Source organism: Chamaea fasciata, unplaced genomic scaffold (assembly GCF_029207755.1).
Source record: "Chamaea fasciata isolate MVZ Bird 193981 ecotype frontalis unplaced genomic scaffold, bChaFas1.0.hap1 SCAF_3, whole genome shotgun sequence".
In the NCBI taxonomy this organism is placed as follows: Eukaryota; Metazoa; Chordata; class Aves; order Passeriformes; family Sylviidae; genus Chamaea; species Chamaea fasciata.
This window is the reverse complement of record NW_027094088.1, coordinates 52,677,013-52,695,653: the sequence shown is the minus strand read 5'-3', so window position 1 is coordinate 52,695,653 and position 18,641 is coordinate 52,677,013. Positions and strand designations below refer to the sequence as shown.

The 18,641-nt window shown below is 39.3% G+C and overlaps 1 protein-coding gene across 4 annotated transcripts in view; it reads right to left on the bottom strand.

Annotated features, from left to right (window-relative positions):
* Window positions 1-1,205: 1,205 nt before the first annotated feature.
* PHACTR2 (phosphatase and actin regulator 2) overlaps window positions 1,206-18,641 on the bottom strand; it is a 129,338-nt gene continuing 111,902 nt past the window's right edge. For 3 of the 4 annotated variants that reach the window (XM_066179000.1, XM_066178997.1, XM_066178998.1), the window contains 6 exons: window positions 18,255-18,411; window positions 16,104-16,159; window positions 9,876-9,937; window positions 8,735-8,872; window positions 6,375-6,451; window positions 1,206-2,774 (listed from right to left, as the gene is read on the bottom strand). In XM_066179000.1, the coding sequence (XP_066035097.1) occupies window positions 2,759-2,774; window positions 6,375-6,451; window positions 8,735-8,872; window positions 9,876-9,937; window positions 16,104-16,159; window positions 18,255-18,411 (506 nt within the window). In that variant the 3' untranslated portion in view covers window positions 1,206-2,758. Of the gene's footprint in view, window positions 2,775-6,374; window positions 6,452-8,734; window positions 8,873-9,875; window positions 9,938-16,103; window positions 16,160-18,254; window positions 18,412-18,641 lie in introns of those variants that run through there. The other variant, XM_066178999.1, reaches the window with a different exon arrangement.

Sequence of the window (18,641 nt, the reverse complement as noted above, 5' to 3'; positions counted from 1 at the left end):
AGTGATACGTCACCTATGCATCCTTATTTCTTATGACATAACTTCAGCTTGAACAAGTCTGAGCCAGAAGTTGTATCCTCATCTTTGTGTTACTACTCTTAAAACAAAAAGGTTGGCACATGACTTCCCATCCATGGTCCAGGCCTAGTATAGAGGAATGTCTTCTTGCAAAGACAATTTTTTCACTTCATCCTAAGAGTTCAACAAGTTTTGGTTTGCTTGTGGAACCTGTGTGTACCTTGGCATGGTGGTGGGGCTACAGTCTTATATAAAATATTGATAAGGTCTGACCTTACCTTTGTCCGAGTTATTCTGCTTGTGCAACAGCTGTCTTTGTGCCTTTAGTATTTTGGCTTCTTTCAAATGTTTCAATGAGATTAAGGCAACACTGAGATCTTTTTAATTGCTCCACTCATTTCCTTTGAAGTGAAATACTGTTTTATACTTCAAAGTCAACATAGTTGACCTTTATATGACTTTGGACACACATTCCTAAATATGGCAACATCAACATCAGCAAAAAGTTTAAGCAGAACTATTCTAGTGTAACTTTTAAGTTTACTCTTCAAATTCTAAAAATAAAAATTAGCATTCTACCAGAATTGCTGACAAATCTTAGCTCTAGTGCCCTGCTAATTCCTGTATGATTTAGTGCCAAAGAATACATTTTCACTGCTTCCTTGATGTCAAAGTGGCATTTCTATATTTATAAAGTGATGGGCTTTCCAGAAGCTTATTTTCTGCAAATGGAATCGTAATGGCTCTTATTGATTCCATTAAAAAAGGAAGGTGCTGCTTCCTATTCTTTGCTACAAGCATGTAGATGGCTTTTTTTATTCAGTTATTGATATTTTGTAGCTTGTGCATCATTGGATTTTTACCAAAGTGTAATGGATCCTTACGGTCATTTAAGTCTTACCTTTCTTAAAAAAAGTTTGCCAATGTCTTTAAAAATCATGGAGTGGTGAAGAGTGACAGCTGTTGGAAAGCACTCTCCTGTTACTAGAAGTGCTCTTCATTAAAATAATCCACCTCATTTATGCAAACCTGGTCCTGTTTTAAATAGCTCTAAAGAGGGATATCTAATTTTAGCCACCAAATTGCCATTGCCTTCCTGCCTTTAGGCTGACATCTTTAACAACCACCTTCAATTTTATATACTAAACACATTCCACAACAATCTATCACAGGTTCTGAGGTAAAAATCACATCTACACAGATCTTTTATTGCCAGAAAAAGAAATACTTACACTTCATAATTAAAAACTGAACAGGACACATAAAAGACAAAAATAAATTGTAATATGTACACACGTTAGAAAGGATAAATAGCAAATATATTGTAATACTGCATTAAATGTATGCATATGTGAATTCCAGACCCCGCCCCCCTCAATGTCGTGTACACTAATTCAAAGGATAAATAAGTGCTAATATAAGACAGAGAATTTCTTAGTGTAAACAATGCCACAGGCTTTTTAATAGGCCTTTGGGCCAACTTAGAAAAACCATGTATTGCCTTTCACACTTCATACCACTTAATTTTAATAGTACTGCATTCACATGTACAATTTCAAGATAGTATAAAAAATTACGAATCTAAGAAGCATTCTTCACTCTCAACAAAAACAGACTGGAGACACTCCGAGGATTTTTGTTTCACTTTTGAAGAACCACTAGCTGAAGACATATTGATTCATCTGGAAGTTCTTCCTCAAAGCAGTGCAAGAGTCCTTAAATGTAAAAAGTTACATCAGTAATCACTGCTCAGGCCTATTAATAAAGACTTCTGTGCTTAATTTCAATTCTGACTTTGGATTCACACTAGCATGATGTCAAAGGTGTCACCACTGCCTGCCGTGGATGACAAAGATAATGATCCCTCTGGTTTGAATGGCAAGCGACAGACAGCAAGGGGTGTTTCTAAACACAAAGCATTTCATTGCATTCATAGTGTCACATTATTTGTCCTTCAAATCCTGTTTATGTATTTCTGAGGATCCAGAGTATGTCAACATTAAAAACCAAAAAAATATATTACTTGTTCTGTATGAATGTTCCATGTGTTTTCCTGAAGCATGCGCACTGGGATTTAAAAAAAAAGACAGTTGAGTTATACTAGGACTAATTTCTGGCAACTGTATTTACTGGCACCAAAGAAAATGATAGTTCTTCTTAAGTACTGATGACACGAGGACTTATGGCTTGCTATCTTTTCAAGACAGGCTGCAGCCACTAAAAAAACCTACATGCACAGTGGCTTACACTCTGTTTTTTTTAAAAAATAATTCTTCCCACTGGCCAAGTGCGTTGTTGAGCAGTCCCATCCATTCCACTTTTCTCTGTGGACTGACAAAGTCAGTCTCTTTTCTCCCAGCTCTCAGTTCGTCACCTCCCCCCCTCTTTGTTACCCTCAGTCCCAACCCCATGAAGCCCGATGAGATCCTGGCAGCAGGCTCTCCAGCGATTGTCTTCAGCACTTCCTGACTTGTTGAGCTCTGACGATTCCACTGGCTTGTCTGTGTGGGCTGGCCACAGAACCGTGGTCTGTCTGGACATGGACAAACGCTTCTTGTGGGTTCTCCTCCTAGACTAATCATTTGTCCATTGACAAAGACGAGGGCCACTTTCTTCATTAGCCTCAGGGTAAGCTGTAGCACACACTCATAATCAAGTTCCAGTGCAATTTCAGGTCTTCAGGACATAATGATTTCCCCAAAGAAAATTGTTACTTGAATTATGGGATGTGGTCACACAGTTATGGACGATGAAACCTGAAAAGATAAATTAAAAAACTTAGAATTATCTTATTTCAACTGACAATGACACCAATCCTTATCCTGCTCTCATAGCTGTTTCCTTTTGTGGGCCAATTATTCCTGATTTTCCTCATGTGTTGCTTTAGAGTCAGACCTGTTATTTCCCACTGTTCATCTCTCTCTACTCAGAAAACCAAACAGAGACTTGGTGTGGCTCAAGCACTGGTGTGTCACTGTCTGTTCATGCCATTAACCTGCCAGTGTGGTCCCTGGCATAGTTTTGCTTGGCTCAGCCAGTGTTTTCAGGTATCGCCTGGGTACGGTTGGGGTTAGCACAGGACAGCAGGCAGGCTGGGTAGGGTGGGACATCACCCTCTTTTGAGGTGAGAGGAAGAGGTTAACTGCAAGGATTCAAGCTGTGCCAAGCCTGCTGGCCTCAGGACCAGAGAACAGTCTCCAGTTTGTTTTGTTTGCCAATACAGATTTAGCCATAATTGCATCCATTATTTGCAGATGCTGTTAGTAACTGTTATCAGAAAAGCTTTGCTAAACCATAAAAAATAAATTTCTAGGGTTTTAATCCTTGTGCAAAATGAGGTTAACAAAAATTCTGTATTTCCTTTTAAGTAAGCAACAAATTTTATGGCACTTCAGATGCTTTCTTCTTATTAACAGCAGTGAACTGAGGTATGTGAAGGCCCAAATATACCTCACTTTTTTTAGGCTTTTAGGTAGGGCATGTACATCACTCCAGATTGCCTGTATGATGGCTAGAGAAGTGGGTTGCTCCAAAAGGTGTCACTAACCCTTTCTATAATAAGTTGGGAACCTACAGCAATTGAAATTCTAAATCATGTTAAATGTAATGAATCCAAGCAAAAGGGTAAGGAGGGTACCAGTATCAGGTTCTCTATCATCAGACATAAATCTCTATTTAAATGGCTTTAAAAATGTATCTGTCCATGAAGTAGTAATAGATGCAGCAGCTTGAAAAAGGCATAGATAATGATGCATCTATACAATAGATTTACCTAAGTTTTTGTTTGACACATTTTCTCTTAACAGCTCCACACATTGTCCCTGTAAGTTAATTCAGGACAATACAGGGTTGCATTTCTCAAATGAAGGAGGTGTGTACAGAGCCTGACATTCACAACTATGCAGCTCATCTGCTAAATGAGGGCACAGAGGATTGCTAAAAAGACACAGGGGTTTTGTGTTTTTGTAGAAAAACAATACACTGGTCTAAATATAGCATTTTCATTAAAAACGTTTCATGAACACCTGCTAATATGCTCCTCCCAAACTTGTATTGATTTCTCTATTTTTAGAAACTAATTTTCTTGGATTTTGTTATGAAATAACAGAAAGAATCAGTCTAAATTACTAGGAATATAAAACCAGTCAATTGACAGTCATTACAGTAAATGATGAACAATGAAACCCATTATTCTTTCTTTTCCAAGTTTAATATAAAATTTTAACATTTCAAATATATTGTAAGTACTGATTATAACATTAAATCATCTATATTTAATCTGCAATAATATAGGAAACTATACACTATAAACTATTTATGTTTAGTAAGCAGCTTCCTTGTTATCTCAGCGTATCACTGAATAGCCTTCGCTAATCAGGCCAATGCAAGTGCCTTTTGGTTTGCATTATCTCAATGATCTTGAAAATAATTAAAGTATGAGAAATTAATTCTCTGGCTAGAGACTTCTGGATATGGTTTTCTTAAATCACATTTGTTGTATCAATCCAATATTACATAGCAGAAAGTACATAATTTTTAATGAGATTTCCCAGAGAAAATGGGATCTCTTTTTATTTTCAAAATTGCAATTGACTTAAAACATCTGCATGTTATTCTGCTCTTAATTAGGTTTTTCTGGTGTAACTCTTCTGACTTCTGTGTAGTAACTTCACAACATGACCAGTGAAACAAAAGAGCATGGGGAAGGAATAAAAAAATACCTGATTTCTTTCAGGCTGAAATTCTTCCAGGACCCTATAGAATCATTGCCTATATTTATCAAAATTTGGCTGTGCCTATTTTTTACTCAATTTTGAAAGGCCTTCCTTGAAAAAAACAATTCACTTTTTTACTGGTTTGTCACTCCACTAGATCCCTGGTTCAGCTTTCAAGAATCCAGTTGTAATCAGTCTCAACTGTTCTCAAAGCTCATGAAAAAATATCCAGTTCCTTTTGTATGAATCATGCCTGTCTGTACTTAGGCTTCAATATTGCAATGCAACTCAAGAAACACAACAATATAAGCAGGGGGTTGGTTTCTGTACCTGCTATTTTTATTCTCTCCCTTGGGATGCTCTTTTTTTAAAAACAGTATTATTATATAATCTGAAAAAGATATACTACCTGCTACGTAAAGAGAAAATGACATCAGAAGCCAAATGAAAAGATACATCTCCATGTTTGAAAAGGACATTTTCTACTGGTCAGAATGCAACACTCAATTAAAACCCTGCATCCCGGTTCATCTTCTGGTTTAGGTTTGCTGTCTGTGAAACTGGTTTGAATTTTTAAAAATGAATTTGTTTATGTTGTATCTACACAGAAGTGATTTAAATGTATTATTTTTAAAAACTCCATGTTTTGGTGAGAAAGAAATCACTGAAGTTGTGAAGTCAAGCAGTGAAGTAGCAGATACATGAAACACCCATCGCCCATTATGAATTTTCCCCGTGACGCATTTTTTAATTAGGTGATTCACACTCACTATCTCAGATCCTGAGTTTGGTTGAAGCAGTAGCAGGAAACAGAAGGGACCCAGTCTTAGACAACTGTTTTTATTTGACTTAATTTTCTGCGGAAGCAAAGACATTAACACTATGTACACAATGTTGGCCAACCCTAATATCAAATTTTGATTGCTGGTGGCAATTTTCAGCCTTTATACCTCCCAAGAAAAATGAACACATGCCAAGGAGATTATAGACAGTGTGTCCCTCCCCCTAGAAATAATTCTGCCAAATTTGAAAGCCTGCTAAAAAACTGTGGACACTTCTGACCTCCTTAAAATAATAATGCTTCAGACAACATCTTGGTGTTATCCAAAGCAGAGCACAAAACAAATCCACATTAACACATTAGAAGTGGCAACAAGGGAATCTATCTTGTCCCCCAGAAACTGCTGCTAGGAGCCTAAGTGACCCTTAGAAAGCTTGCCAAGACACTGGCGAGCTTTTCTGAAGTTCAAAACATCATCTAGTTTTCACTTAGGAAATGCATCTACACAAATGTATACTTTCATGAGCAAGGGAGTACTGCCAGAGAAAGAAATCCTTTTTGTTTTGTGTGCTTGAGGATTACTAACTTGAGCTGTAAGAACTGACAGGTTCTTTCAAAGGATTATTTTTTAGATTCCTCATACATAGTGACCAGTCCATTGCAGTCACCTGCACTGCTGTATCAGCTAGAGATGGCATCAGCAATACTGGGAATTCCAACAGAATCAGTGGTGGGATTCAAGTGGACTCATGATAGGAGTCCACACAAATTGTGACACAACTGCAGAGAACTTGCAGAAAAGCAGAGGGTTGCTGTCATACTAATTTCTCACACTTACACAAGAAGAGGGATTCACCCACCTGGTAAACTGCCGACTTTCCTCATGTACTTCCATTTCTGTGCTTTTAAATTCATTCAGTTCTTTCCGTATTGCTGCCTAATAAACAATAATGATATATGCAACCATAAGAAATATGAATTTTCAGGAAAACAGAGTCTGCAAGAAATGTGTCCCTACTCTTGCAGGTGCCTTACATTTTCATTCTCTCTTACTGTAATCCACAGCTCTCACATACTTCTGATCATTAGCAAGAATGACTTTTCAACTACAGCTGTTCAAAGCACTCATCCACTACAAAGAAATGCAAAGCATCAAGCCCCAAAAGTAAACCAAGAAACACCAAATCAACTGCAATGGGTGAACAAAGCCCACTCTGAAACAGAGCACTCTGACCAACAAAAATGGGCAAGGGGTTGGATTACCGTGACAAGCACTTGCTGAATAGGCAGACAGCAGGGGATTCTATCTCCAGGCACAGCCCTGAGGAGCTGGTGAGTCAGTCTGCCTGCACAGGCACTGTGCACACAGCAGGGCCCTTATATCTCCCCTCGGGAGACAGGACTTCAGGAATGCAGGACGAACAGCATTTTTTTTTTTTATTGGAATTAGTCACCTGGTTTGATTAGTTATATGTAAAATGACATTAATTATTTTGACATTTCAGGCTTGGGTTTTCAGATGGCAGATACTAAAGAACAGCAAAAATTCAGTACAGTTTGTAAATGCCTTGTTGCTTACATGAAGAGATTGATAAGCAATTTACTTCATCAAGTCATAAATACAATTTCTGAAATATTCTAATATATACTACAAAGAGTTTTGTTTCTATGCCACACAACTTCCTACCTTCACTGTTAAAGGAAATGACCGTTTATTCTTACTCATTCTTTTCTTTCACCATTGTAAATAAAGACAGTATCATTTCATTAATCCCTAAAGAAATGTCATCTGGTGTGTGTACCTTTCAGTGCAGAACAGACAAGCAGCATGATAAAATTATAGCATCACCAGGCTGCAGTCTTATAAGGGAGAAACTGTTTTAAGCAGGTGTGTTTAGCCACAGCAGCATGATTACATGAGGCTGCTAGTAAAGAGTAAGTGATTTCTGAGCACCAAATCAGCAACAAAGACAGCAGAGCTCCAGCTCTGTAATATAGTTGCAGCACAATTTTCTGCTCCCACTGGAATTAGAAGAATGATTTCTCTGGGAAATAAAAGGACAAGGAAGTTTCCAGGCAACCGCAAGTCTGCCTTTCTGCTAAGGCAAACAAACTTGGGGCTCACAGGAATCAGCCTTGGGTACCTGTTAATTACAAAAGGAATTGAGACTAAAAACTGCTATCCTGAAGTAGGTAGGAATCCACTGTTTTTTCTAGTGCAGTTTACCCTGGTTGGATCTCTGTCAAAGTGGAGGGGCTGGGTCCTCTACCTTCTCACAGACTATGGGAGGACTAGACAGCGCTCAGCATCCCCCATAACCAACATCTACAAGCACTTCTGACTACATTTTTAACTACTTCACCTTGACCTGATATGATTGTCAGATGAGCTGGCAATTTTTTAATATTTATATTAAAATAAAATCTGAAATAAAATCAGTGCTTCACTACTCTTAGCTAAAAGAGAGTGGGTTCTTGCACACATCACTTTTCACGTCAAGCACATCTCACAGGAGTTGCAAAAAGTCCACAGGTCTTGGTTCAGACCCAGTGCTTTAAGTGCCAGCACTTCTGGCTACCTGAATCTTACAGCTCTCCTTTCATTAACTAGTATGGGAGTGAAATGGAAGAGTACTTATGGTAATCCTTGACTGATATTTTTTTAAAATGAGAATCACAGGATCATTTGTCTCATCCTTTGAAGTCAGACAGCAGAGTTATATTAACTGTAGGGTGTTAGGGGCAAACTTCCCAAGAAGGTGTGCTGCATGCATGTGGTCAGTTCCTGCACTCGGGTTTGTGGCCAAGAACCTTGAGGAGGATTGAGCAGCTTCCACCTTCTTTAACTCAACTGAGCGGCAGAAGCAACTCTTGGTAGCAGCGACACAGACTTCTGCCTGCAAACCCCTGCCTGAATTCCCACAGATCAGGGCCACCCATGGTAAGCATTTATCTGTCTTAGCAAGGATTTCAAATTTAGAAAAAAATCTAGAAATTCTGGCCTGAACTGTCATAATGGAGGTGGAAAATATGCTCTTAATAGGCACCTGAGTGGGTTTTCTTAGCTGCAAGCAGTAGATGCGCAGTAGTACCATGACAATCTTGCTGTCACCAGCAGATGTCATTTGTGATGCTGGCATCAAGAGAATGTAAACCACAGGAAAGCTCCCCAAAAGTGACAGATGAAAGCATTTTCTCATAATCTACATTTGTCCCTTGCCTTGTCTGCAGGAGTTAACCTGGCCCAAGGCTTGTCAGCACGACGGTCGTAATCCGGAGATTCCGTGACCTCCACATACTCATTAAATCGAAGGATTCTTCTTGCTTGAAGTTCAGCCACTGTAGGCCTCAGACTGAGCTGTAAGCAGGAGGAAGAAAATAGTATGCTTAATAAGATGAAATAAAATAAAAGAGGAGGGTATGATGTAATCTCAAGAGAACTTTAATGGTATTTCTAAATAGGGTCACTTTCAGGTGTCTAAAAAAAGGCACCATCCTGGGAGTGCTGTGCAGGAATGGGGAGGCAGTCTAACCTGATTTCTTCAATTATAAAAATACTCTTTTGTCGGGCAGGTCACAGAGAATCATGACAGTTATCCCTGGAATATTAATTGTGACTTTGCAACCATCACTACCCCGCTAGGCCATTTGCATTAACGCTTATACTGTGTTAAAACTGTAATACCAAAAATACGTGAGATATGGAAGTATCCGCCTAACAAAAACCCTGGTTTTGACCATCTAGGGGTCATTGATGATGTCATATGATGCCAAATTGTTTCAGTCACCTTAAACAATATTCACTTTAGTTAACTAAGGACGATCATATTAAGGAAACTGGATTTTTGCAGAGATGGGCAGACCAGGGATACTTATGAAAACTCCCATCTTCTCCCAGAACAGATCTGTAACTGCGCCATTTCCAGGGACAATGAGCATGATCCCATCTGCAGAAGCTAAGACCACACAGATGTGGTTAGAAGAGCACTAAAGAGATTTCACAGGGATCACATTGTTTTGCTGCCCTCTCCACTGCTCTAGGGAAGAGTGGATCTACACGTGTGGCTGCTCTTGATCATACATGACAGAGGTGGTCATGCTACAGAGTAAATATGTCACTTATGTCCCCTGCTTAGAAACATCAATATGGCCAGACTCAGTATGCTTCTCCAGGTGTGGGGAACTGGACAGCGTGGGGTTCCCCCAGCACGGACTTAGCTTGTACTGACTTTTAAGCAGATTTCTGATCTGGGAAAATGACTGATGGACATTTGCAGCAATGTCTATACACTGATTTTTAGATTCTATGAAACATACTTCTATGTACAGAAATACACAATACAAAAAAAGCACATCATCACCTTTCTACTGAGTCTACGTTTTATTTCTCTTTTGGCTTCCTGTTCCTCTTCTTCATTCTTCTCTGTTTTCAGAAGAGATAAAAAGGAGTGAATATTTAAGTATTATAACTGCACATACTGTATTTCTCTTGGTTGAAAGCTTCAGAACTCCAAGTCCTGACTCATGTTTCCTCATATTTCTGGATGATGCCGCATGTGTTGTCTGCTTTTTGGCTTTTGTATGCTCTCATTCTTTTCCCTATCCGCAATTCCCCTGATTCTGTAGACATCTCAAGTCAACTGTGGGTCATGAGCACAGCAAAGAGAAGGTGCCTGTTATTTTCTTTCCATGTACCAGCAAGCAAGTACCCTGAAAGAGTTGCCTGATGTTTCAATTACTTATTCTAACATTGCAATCACTGTTGCTTTTACTTCCAACATTGATTTTAAAATGAGTCTAATTTATAAATGCCAAGTGAAAAGTTTGCTCTGAGTATTTGAATTATCCAAGTTTCTTCTACTGCTACAGGATATGAATCAATGACTTTTGTTTCACTGTCATTTGTTAGCAAGTTTGTTTTATTATTTAAATTTTTTTCTGGTTTTATAGTATCTGGACATATGATCCAACACTCAAGCCCTCTTTGTTAAGGGGCACTGACTGGAACAAAAGAACCAGTACAGCAGAAAATGATGTCCATTTTAAGAATGTATTTGGCATATGAATGAAACAATTTCCTTTTAACAAATTTCTGTTCTAACCAAATTTGATTTCTTGACTGCCAGTGAAAAGCACACTTAGAAAGACATTTTCATCTGGGCTCAGCATGTTTGTAAATTGATGTATGGTTTGAAGGATAGTATTTGCCCTTTCAGTCCAACTCTGATGGTTATATGCAAGGTTCTGTGGCTGAAATATCCCACCTAGAAAAATACATAAAATTCTGATCCTGTTTAATTTATGGTTGGGGGATTACAGACTCCACATTACAGTTCAAGGCTAACTATAAATTTAAAGAAATTCATTTGTTCTCGATACAGCCAACTTGTATAGATGAAAAGGGAGTTTTAAATCCTGGTATAGTTGTATTTGCCCTGTTTTCTACAGCCAGCCTGCTGTGTTAGTAGAGGTGACCTGCCCACAGAAGAATTTGTGTAATGACTTTTACACTGGAGAAAACACTACCACAGGACACTTCATGGTACTTGCAGGTATCCTTTGCTTACTCAAATGCTTTCATGTAAGAATATCAGGGAAAGGAGGAGACGACAAATTATAAAAATGAGAAAGTAGGAAAAAGGCAATGCCTGCCCAAAATCTGCTCTGTGAGAAGACTCCAACACCAACATTAGGTTTCCAAGAGCAAGGTGCAATAGCACAGGCTTGCTGCCAGGATTAGGCTGGATCTCAGGTTGATGGTGAAGTTACTGAGATACTGAAATACAGATGTAATTTATGGTTTATTAATTGCTTTTCTCTTAAATGGAAAAGAAATGGAGAGCCTGTTTCCATAGAGGAACTGTAAATGGACTCAAACTGAAGAATAACTATAACTGGAGAGTTACAGATTTATCTACATTTTAATTTAAAAACTTATAACTTTAAAGGATAACTCATAATAGCCTCACGTAAAAAAATCAAAAGGTCTCTAGCTGTTTTAGGACAGACAAATTATCTGTAGGCTTTTGCTTAAACATCCTGTCTTTGCAATCAATAGACACAGCGGCTGAGGTAATTAAACACAAACTATTACTTTGGGGTTCCATTCACTTGGGAATCATCTGACATAAAAATTTTGTCCCCTCAGAATGGAATTACTTAAGTCCTACCTCAGACAATCTCCAGTAGCAGCCATAGCAGGAAAAAATGCAACTGAATGTACACACCACTGTACTACCCTCTTCTAACTTTAGTTTGTAAAATATGCTGTCCATTATGCATAACTTGGCATTTCTTTGCTATCTAAACCACAGTGTCTCCGAAGAAGCAGCAATAAGATGCTTCATGTGAGACACAGAGGCTCATGCTGCTTAATGCATACCTCAAGGAGAAACTACTAACAGCATGGCCACCTGAAATACTGTTTCTCTGTATTTTGGTGGAGGATAAAATACCTTAAAAAACTTGCTCTAGACATTTAGGAAGGTTGAAGGTTAGGTGCCTATCACGAGCTGTGAAGCCACATCCCTGTGGAGAGCAGATGGCTGCACACTGGGATGGCTGGACAAGGGAAAACCCCTCAAAAAGGGCAAGCACCTTAGTGACTGGGCAGAGGATCTGGGCACCCCTTGGAGCAGGCCATCTTCTGGAGGAGAATACCAACAGGAGGCACCAGGAGCTTCCTTAAATCCTGGGCAAAGCAGGAGGGGATCAAACCCATGGGGAACACACAGTCTCCTGCATGAGAGGTCAGGACAGGATGTGTTTTATACATTCAAGTTGGTTTACTTCTAGGAATAAAACTCAAGAGCTAAAGGAAATGGATTGAAATCTCTGTTTGGCACATGGGCCAAACTGACTTGTACCTAAAGCACCAATTTCCCACCTCCAGCCTGCAGGGCAGTCTTGCTTTAAGCCTGGTGCTACAGAAACACTGCCTGGATATAAATTCCTAGGAACAGTAAAAACTACAGTCTATTTTGTCATAGTCTATACAGTCTTTTTGGTCTTTTAAGGTAAAATTTTTGAAAGTTGCTTTGGGGAGTTAAGATGTGTGGTGCTAAAAATAATGGGTGCTCCTGGTTCCTGTAGGTGTTGTGGAAAATTCCAGCCAGAGGGCCAAGATTTGGCTGCAGGTATGAACTGACTCACTTGGCCAAACAGGAACACAATGCACAGGAACACACTTATGACTGCTTTCCACCTTAAAAGCAGATCTAATCTGTGTGATGTGGAGAGAGAAAAAATAAACACAGCATTTTCAGCTGCAAGTCCCCTCCTCAGATGTCCTGCTGCTGCCCTACTGGCAAAGACCCAGCCCAGCGAGCGCCTTTTGCTTGCAGAAGTCTCAGATTAGATTCCCAGCAAAACTGGCTTCCCTCCTTCCCTGCCTGCAATTCCTAGGGGGTAAACCTGGGATTTGACTCCTAATTGAAACAATTTTGTTTAGCATCAGTTATTGTGGCCATCAAGTTAAATAATCCACCAGTCAAAGCCAAATAAGCGGCTTCCCTGTCATCCATATATTATTGCTCCTGTAACTTTTACCACAGTAAATCTTGTCATCTTCTGTTCTGTGGGACATTTGTTTTGTAGCAGAAGGGGAAAAGAGAAGAAACAAATAGTCCTGCCCGAGGACTGCTCTGCTTTTTACCAAAGAGTACTCCTGGAGCATAAAACCAAACTTTCCATTGTGTCCCTGTGGGATTAGCTATGTTTAGACTTCTCTGCGGGCTTGCTAAGGAAAGAGAAAGAAAAGACAAACAAAGCACTTGCTTCTTGCAGTGCTCTGAAATGCACAAAGCGGTTTCTCTTTCCTGGTTTTACAGGCAAAGATAAGCATTAATATTCCTTAACAAGCATCGAGAGCTAAACCCCATTTTTTACAAAGCCATTACTGGCAGGCATGCAGGTGCACTGTACAAGAAGTTCACTGTCCCTTACAAATACAGGGAAAAAATAGTTATCTTAATTTGAAAAAGACTAAAAAGTTTCTTTGCAATAATGCAATACTATAAATACTGTTGGTTCAAAGCCAGTACACAAGAAGCCTGCCTTTATAAAAAACACAGGGCTTTATGTATTCCTTCAAGTGGACTCTTGAGTTATCGTAACTTTGTTTTAGTGTGGGAAGTCTCAGAAATCTGGATAGTTTTATCCAAACAGTTTTTATACAAATCCGCCTGCAATGTCTTGCTATCGTACTTGGATACAGGATTTTCAGTAACTGGTTTATCTGGAAATATTATCAAAACAAAGTTTCTTGCAAAACAGACTTCCTCACTAACTGGAAATACAAAAAAAAGAAAAAAAAATAGGGATTTTTTTCTGAACCTCTCAGAAGATTTGGGCTGAACTTTATCCTGAAATAAACATTTGGACCTTTACCACTTAATGTAACCTCAAAGTATTACTCAAAACAATACAGCCCCTTAGCTGCAGTTTACACACACACAATAATATAACTCCTTCTCCCCATCCACTGCTTAAAAAATATGAGGAAGGAAACTTTATGAAAGGAATTCCAACTAACAAAAGTTGACTACACCAACAAAGGCATTTAAGATGTGTACACACTTTCAAATGATCCACAGGAAGGAACTGCAATAGTTTTGATGTAAAATACAGGAGCCTTATGGCTTAGAGAGAACTTGCACCCTGAAAGGACTGACTCAGTCAGACTGTCATCACAAACCCTGTCTTGCTTTTGGTTTGCTTTGGTTTTTACATTTCACTTTCAACTTGAAATATTTTATATCTCAGTGATGAGCAAAAAGCAGTTACTCCATGTCCTCGCCAGGGTCTCTGTGATTTTTCTGGGATTTACAGTTCTGCTTCTCAGCCTTTATTTTTCGCTCTCCCTGGCCTCTTTAAGACACCCCCCAGCAGCAGCAGGGGAGGATGGCAGGAGGCACTGAGTGCAAAGCCTGGTGCGCTGCCAAAAGCTTAAAGTAAACAAGCTGAAACAGGAAAGGAAATCTATTAACTGCTTTCCAGTCTTGAGCTACTTATTGCAAAACCAGTGAATGGAATAAACACTGACAAAAGGGATATGAAATACATCACAGGTTCACTGCTGGGTTGGTTACCTCGAGATAAGCAAGAAAGGGCAATAAGGGAGCCCAGCTGGTGCTCCCAGCTCAGTGGCCATATCCTGGCCCATCAAAGATGTTTTGGATTTACCTTTCTCACACAGTCCAGCATGAGCACTTTGTCATATAGAAAAAAAGTTCTAATTTCCAATTTTATCTTTATTTATCTATGAAATTTATAGGTTTGGAAATTACAGTTTTTGAAAGTCTATTCACATTACGTGCCGGACAGGAGTCCCCTGATTCCTCTCCTGTGCAAGCCTGAACTGTAGCTTCCCTTTTCAGTACGACATGGCACTATTTGGCATCTGAGAGCTCAGACAACAGCAGTAAGGTTTTATTAGCATTTTACTATCAGGATGGTTTGCCTGAAAGCCAATAATTGCCCTCTCCCTGATTTGCTAGCCTGAGCAAGTGATAGAGTCATCAGTCCATGGATGCTGTCAGATAAACATCCCATTTTCTTTTCTTCCCTTCCCATCAGCATGCTACACATCAGGGCTGACACCAGGGTTGCACAGATGAGCTCCAACTTTACTGAACAATTGCTGGAAATAACAGCATTATACCAACTCTTTGATCAGGTGTGAGAAGTTCTCACACCTTAAGAGGTTTTTTTTGTTTGTTATTTCTCTGATTTTTGATTTGCTATAAAGTGCCTTTTCTTCATTTATTTCTTCTACTTAACCATCAAGTTCTAGCTACCTCTGCAAGATGAACACAGGACTAGGTGGAGCTGGGCATAGCAACTGTTGCACTGTATGTTTAGGTAACATCTTTATTATGTAAAAGTTCGTAAAGGAAGACAAAACAATGCTTGTTCTGAAGAGTTTGCCAGCCGAAGAACAGAAGCAACATAAGTAAATGGCAGAATAGATATGAAGGGTAAACATCCAGTGTACTTCCTCTGCCCCTGACTGTTTGAATTAGAGACTTCTTTTTCAGCAGGAATATGAGGATTTAATCAATGGGAAGATATTCAGTGAGAATCTCATGCAGGTTTCAGTACAGAAGACATTTATGTCAGAAATGAATATGAAAGCCAGCATGCTGAAGTAGTTGGCATATACCTGTTAACTTTCTGCTGAACACTTTGCCTTTCCTTTTTCTACTCCTCCTTCCAACCTCTGCCCTTACCTGCCACCCTCACCTCCAACTGATATTCCTTTCTCCTCCTCCTCCTCATAAAAATCAGGTGGAAAGTTAACCAGCCTAAAACTATTTCTAATGGGTATCCAAGTCATTTCTGGTCTTTGGGACCAGCTTCAAGAAGTGAGATTGTGACAAGCAAAATTTGACATATTGGATATATGGAATTTTCAAAGCTACAGTTACAGGTTAGTGTATAAATCAAGTGTTGACACATTATCTTCTAGAACATAATTTCTCTCTAGCTATGGCTCTAATACCAGAACAACAATGATGGACTTCCGTATGAATCCAACATATGCTCCCTTTCTAAGTAAACACTGTATGAAACCTGAATGAAATACTTACGCTTCAGGATATTTCTTTGCTCCAGCTCTTCAGTTGTGGGCCTCTGACTGAGTCTCCTGTGAGAACAAAGTAAGTGACTGATTTAAAACCAGATCTAAATGACACAGCTTTGGATTTGTAATACAGTTTAAAAGATGTCATTTCTGGGAGTAATTTCCAGGCAGTTACAATAACTACTCATGTAACCAGAGTGGCTATTTGTTTTAAAAGATGTAGTGTTGCCATTTGAACACATGAATAACTGACACTTGAATAATATTACAGCATTTGTATCAGCAAATTTAAAGTACTCACAGGTATAATTTCATGAACGAATTCATAAACCTTTTTTGTTCCCAAGCCCCATCATTATAATGAGTTGTGCAATTGTTAGATTACTGTCAGATATTTTCAATGAACTTTAATATTTTGATATTTTGAAGTCTTACTAAAGTTTTTTTTAAAAAGCCAAAAACAACAAAACCCATAAGCTGTTCATTCCTCGTTAATTTGTATGTACAATACAATTGGGAGCTTTACCTGAAACCTAATTTTATTTAGCTACTTATATATAACAACTGCCATTACAAAAAAAACCCAAAATGAGATAATAATTTTCTGATTTGTAATGGGGAGAACATGGTTGATATTGTCTCTGTGTTTACTAAACAAGTCTACTTGTTCACTTGAGGAAAGGAGCAAGAGAAACTTCAGCAGTAAAACTTATTTTGCAGGTGTGTTCAAGATGGATGTCTCTCTGTTTATCAACACTCACAAAGTTCACACTTATCCAATTCAAATCACTTTTGGACTTAAAGATTTGTCCCAGAGAACTGGCAGGTTTACCACAGCTGACCAGTCCCAGCTGTAGGAAGTCCCAGGTGGGGATCTGACTCAATCCAGACTGAGCTGTGGGAACAGATTTTCCACCAGACCTCGATGCTGCCAGGTGCTGACGACCATGTCAGGAATTTTTAAGAAACTGGCATCAAACTTGGATGTGATTTTGGGTATGAGCACAGCCCTGAATGAACACAGATACTGTATCCTGCCATCAAAGCAGAGCTGTGTGCAGTGCCTTTCAGCTCTCCAGCAGAACCCACAAAGCAGCTTCTGCAGTTCCAGCCCCCAAGGGAGGACTGACAAGCAGGATGTGATCACCAGCGCTGGCATTTCTTCCGGAAAGCGGTGATAACAACCACGCCTCTTTATCAGCAGAAGAAAAACGACCCTTGGGCTCTACACAGTAGATGTATCACTCTTACAGTTCAGTAATGAGATAGCTGCCTTGGCCAGACACCCAGTTCACAGGGCAACACAGCTCATCTTCTGGGTGTTGATGCAGGGCTGTGTACTCTGTACCGGAGCTGTACCGAGTGTAGTACCCTCATTTCTGGGAATCTCCAACAAACACAAGACATCCACCAAATCTGGACAACATTCCTGAGCCAAACAGAAACAAGGACAGGTCTAGCAAAATATAGGCGTGCTATAGTCTATTCTCAGAGACCAAAATAAAGCCAAAATAAGCGTGAAGATTGTTTTTAAAAAAGTCTCTAAAAAGCAAGTGAAATTTTTAATGCAATGTTCTCAAGTCCAGAAGGAGAAAGTAACATACATCCCAAAGCAGTTAAACAGCTTGAGAAAGACATACATCAGAGGTGGGCATAGTAAAACACTAAACACTGACTGTCTCAACTTCTTTTGCTGGAATCAGCATATGATATGAAGGAATGAAGGAACTGGAGAGCCAGTGGAGGAGGGGTAGGGTCAGAAAGGACAGTATGCACAGGCATGCTCTATGTGTCAGGAACTTCTACTTTGTCTGAGATGGGTATACAAGTGAAGTTCTATTAACAAATTTGAGAAAGAACCTGAACCATGGCATTGATTACTGTGGACTCATTCTTACCCTCTTCTTCTTCTTTCCCTTTTTAACCAAAGTACTCAAAACCCCAAAAGCATTCAGATTTTGTTTCTTGCAGGACAAAAAACAAATCTATTATTAACAGTTTCAAGTTTTGTGAGAAATAAACCCCCCATTTTCCAGATAGTTGTACCACAAAGATCCTGCAGTGCACACTGGGCTGCATTTAAAACATGAACCCAGTGTTCTCAATTCTCTTCCTCCACTTCCACCCAGTGAAACCACATTTACCCTGCGACTGATACCTCACTAGCTTCGTTCCAATCTGATGTCTGATTTCCTGCCTCTCCTCTTCGGATGTTCGCTGCAAGATGTTTTTGTCTTCTAACTCTTTCTTAGATGGTCTGTTGCCAAGTTTGATAGCAAGAGTATCCCTGCGACGAATTTTACTTGCCAAAGAGCCTGAGGAAAGGAGGAGTAGGGTAGATTTAGTTCATTCATGCTCAGGTTACAGACACAAACTCTGAGTAAGAACTTTAATACCTCCCCAAAGCAACCTTGTTCCCACATGCAGGAGAAGAATTTTAATTAACTTCAAAAGAAAAAATTTAGCTCAGTTCCTGAAAATAAAAAGCTAAAAGGCTTGGAGGAAAAAGCTACCAGCTAAATTGATACAAACATCACTTGTCATC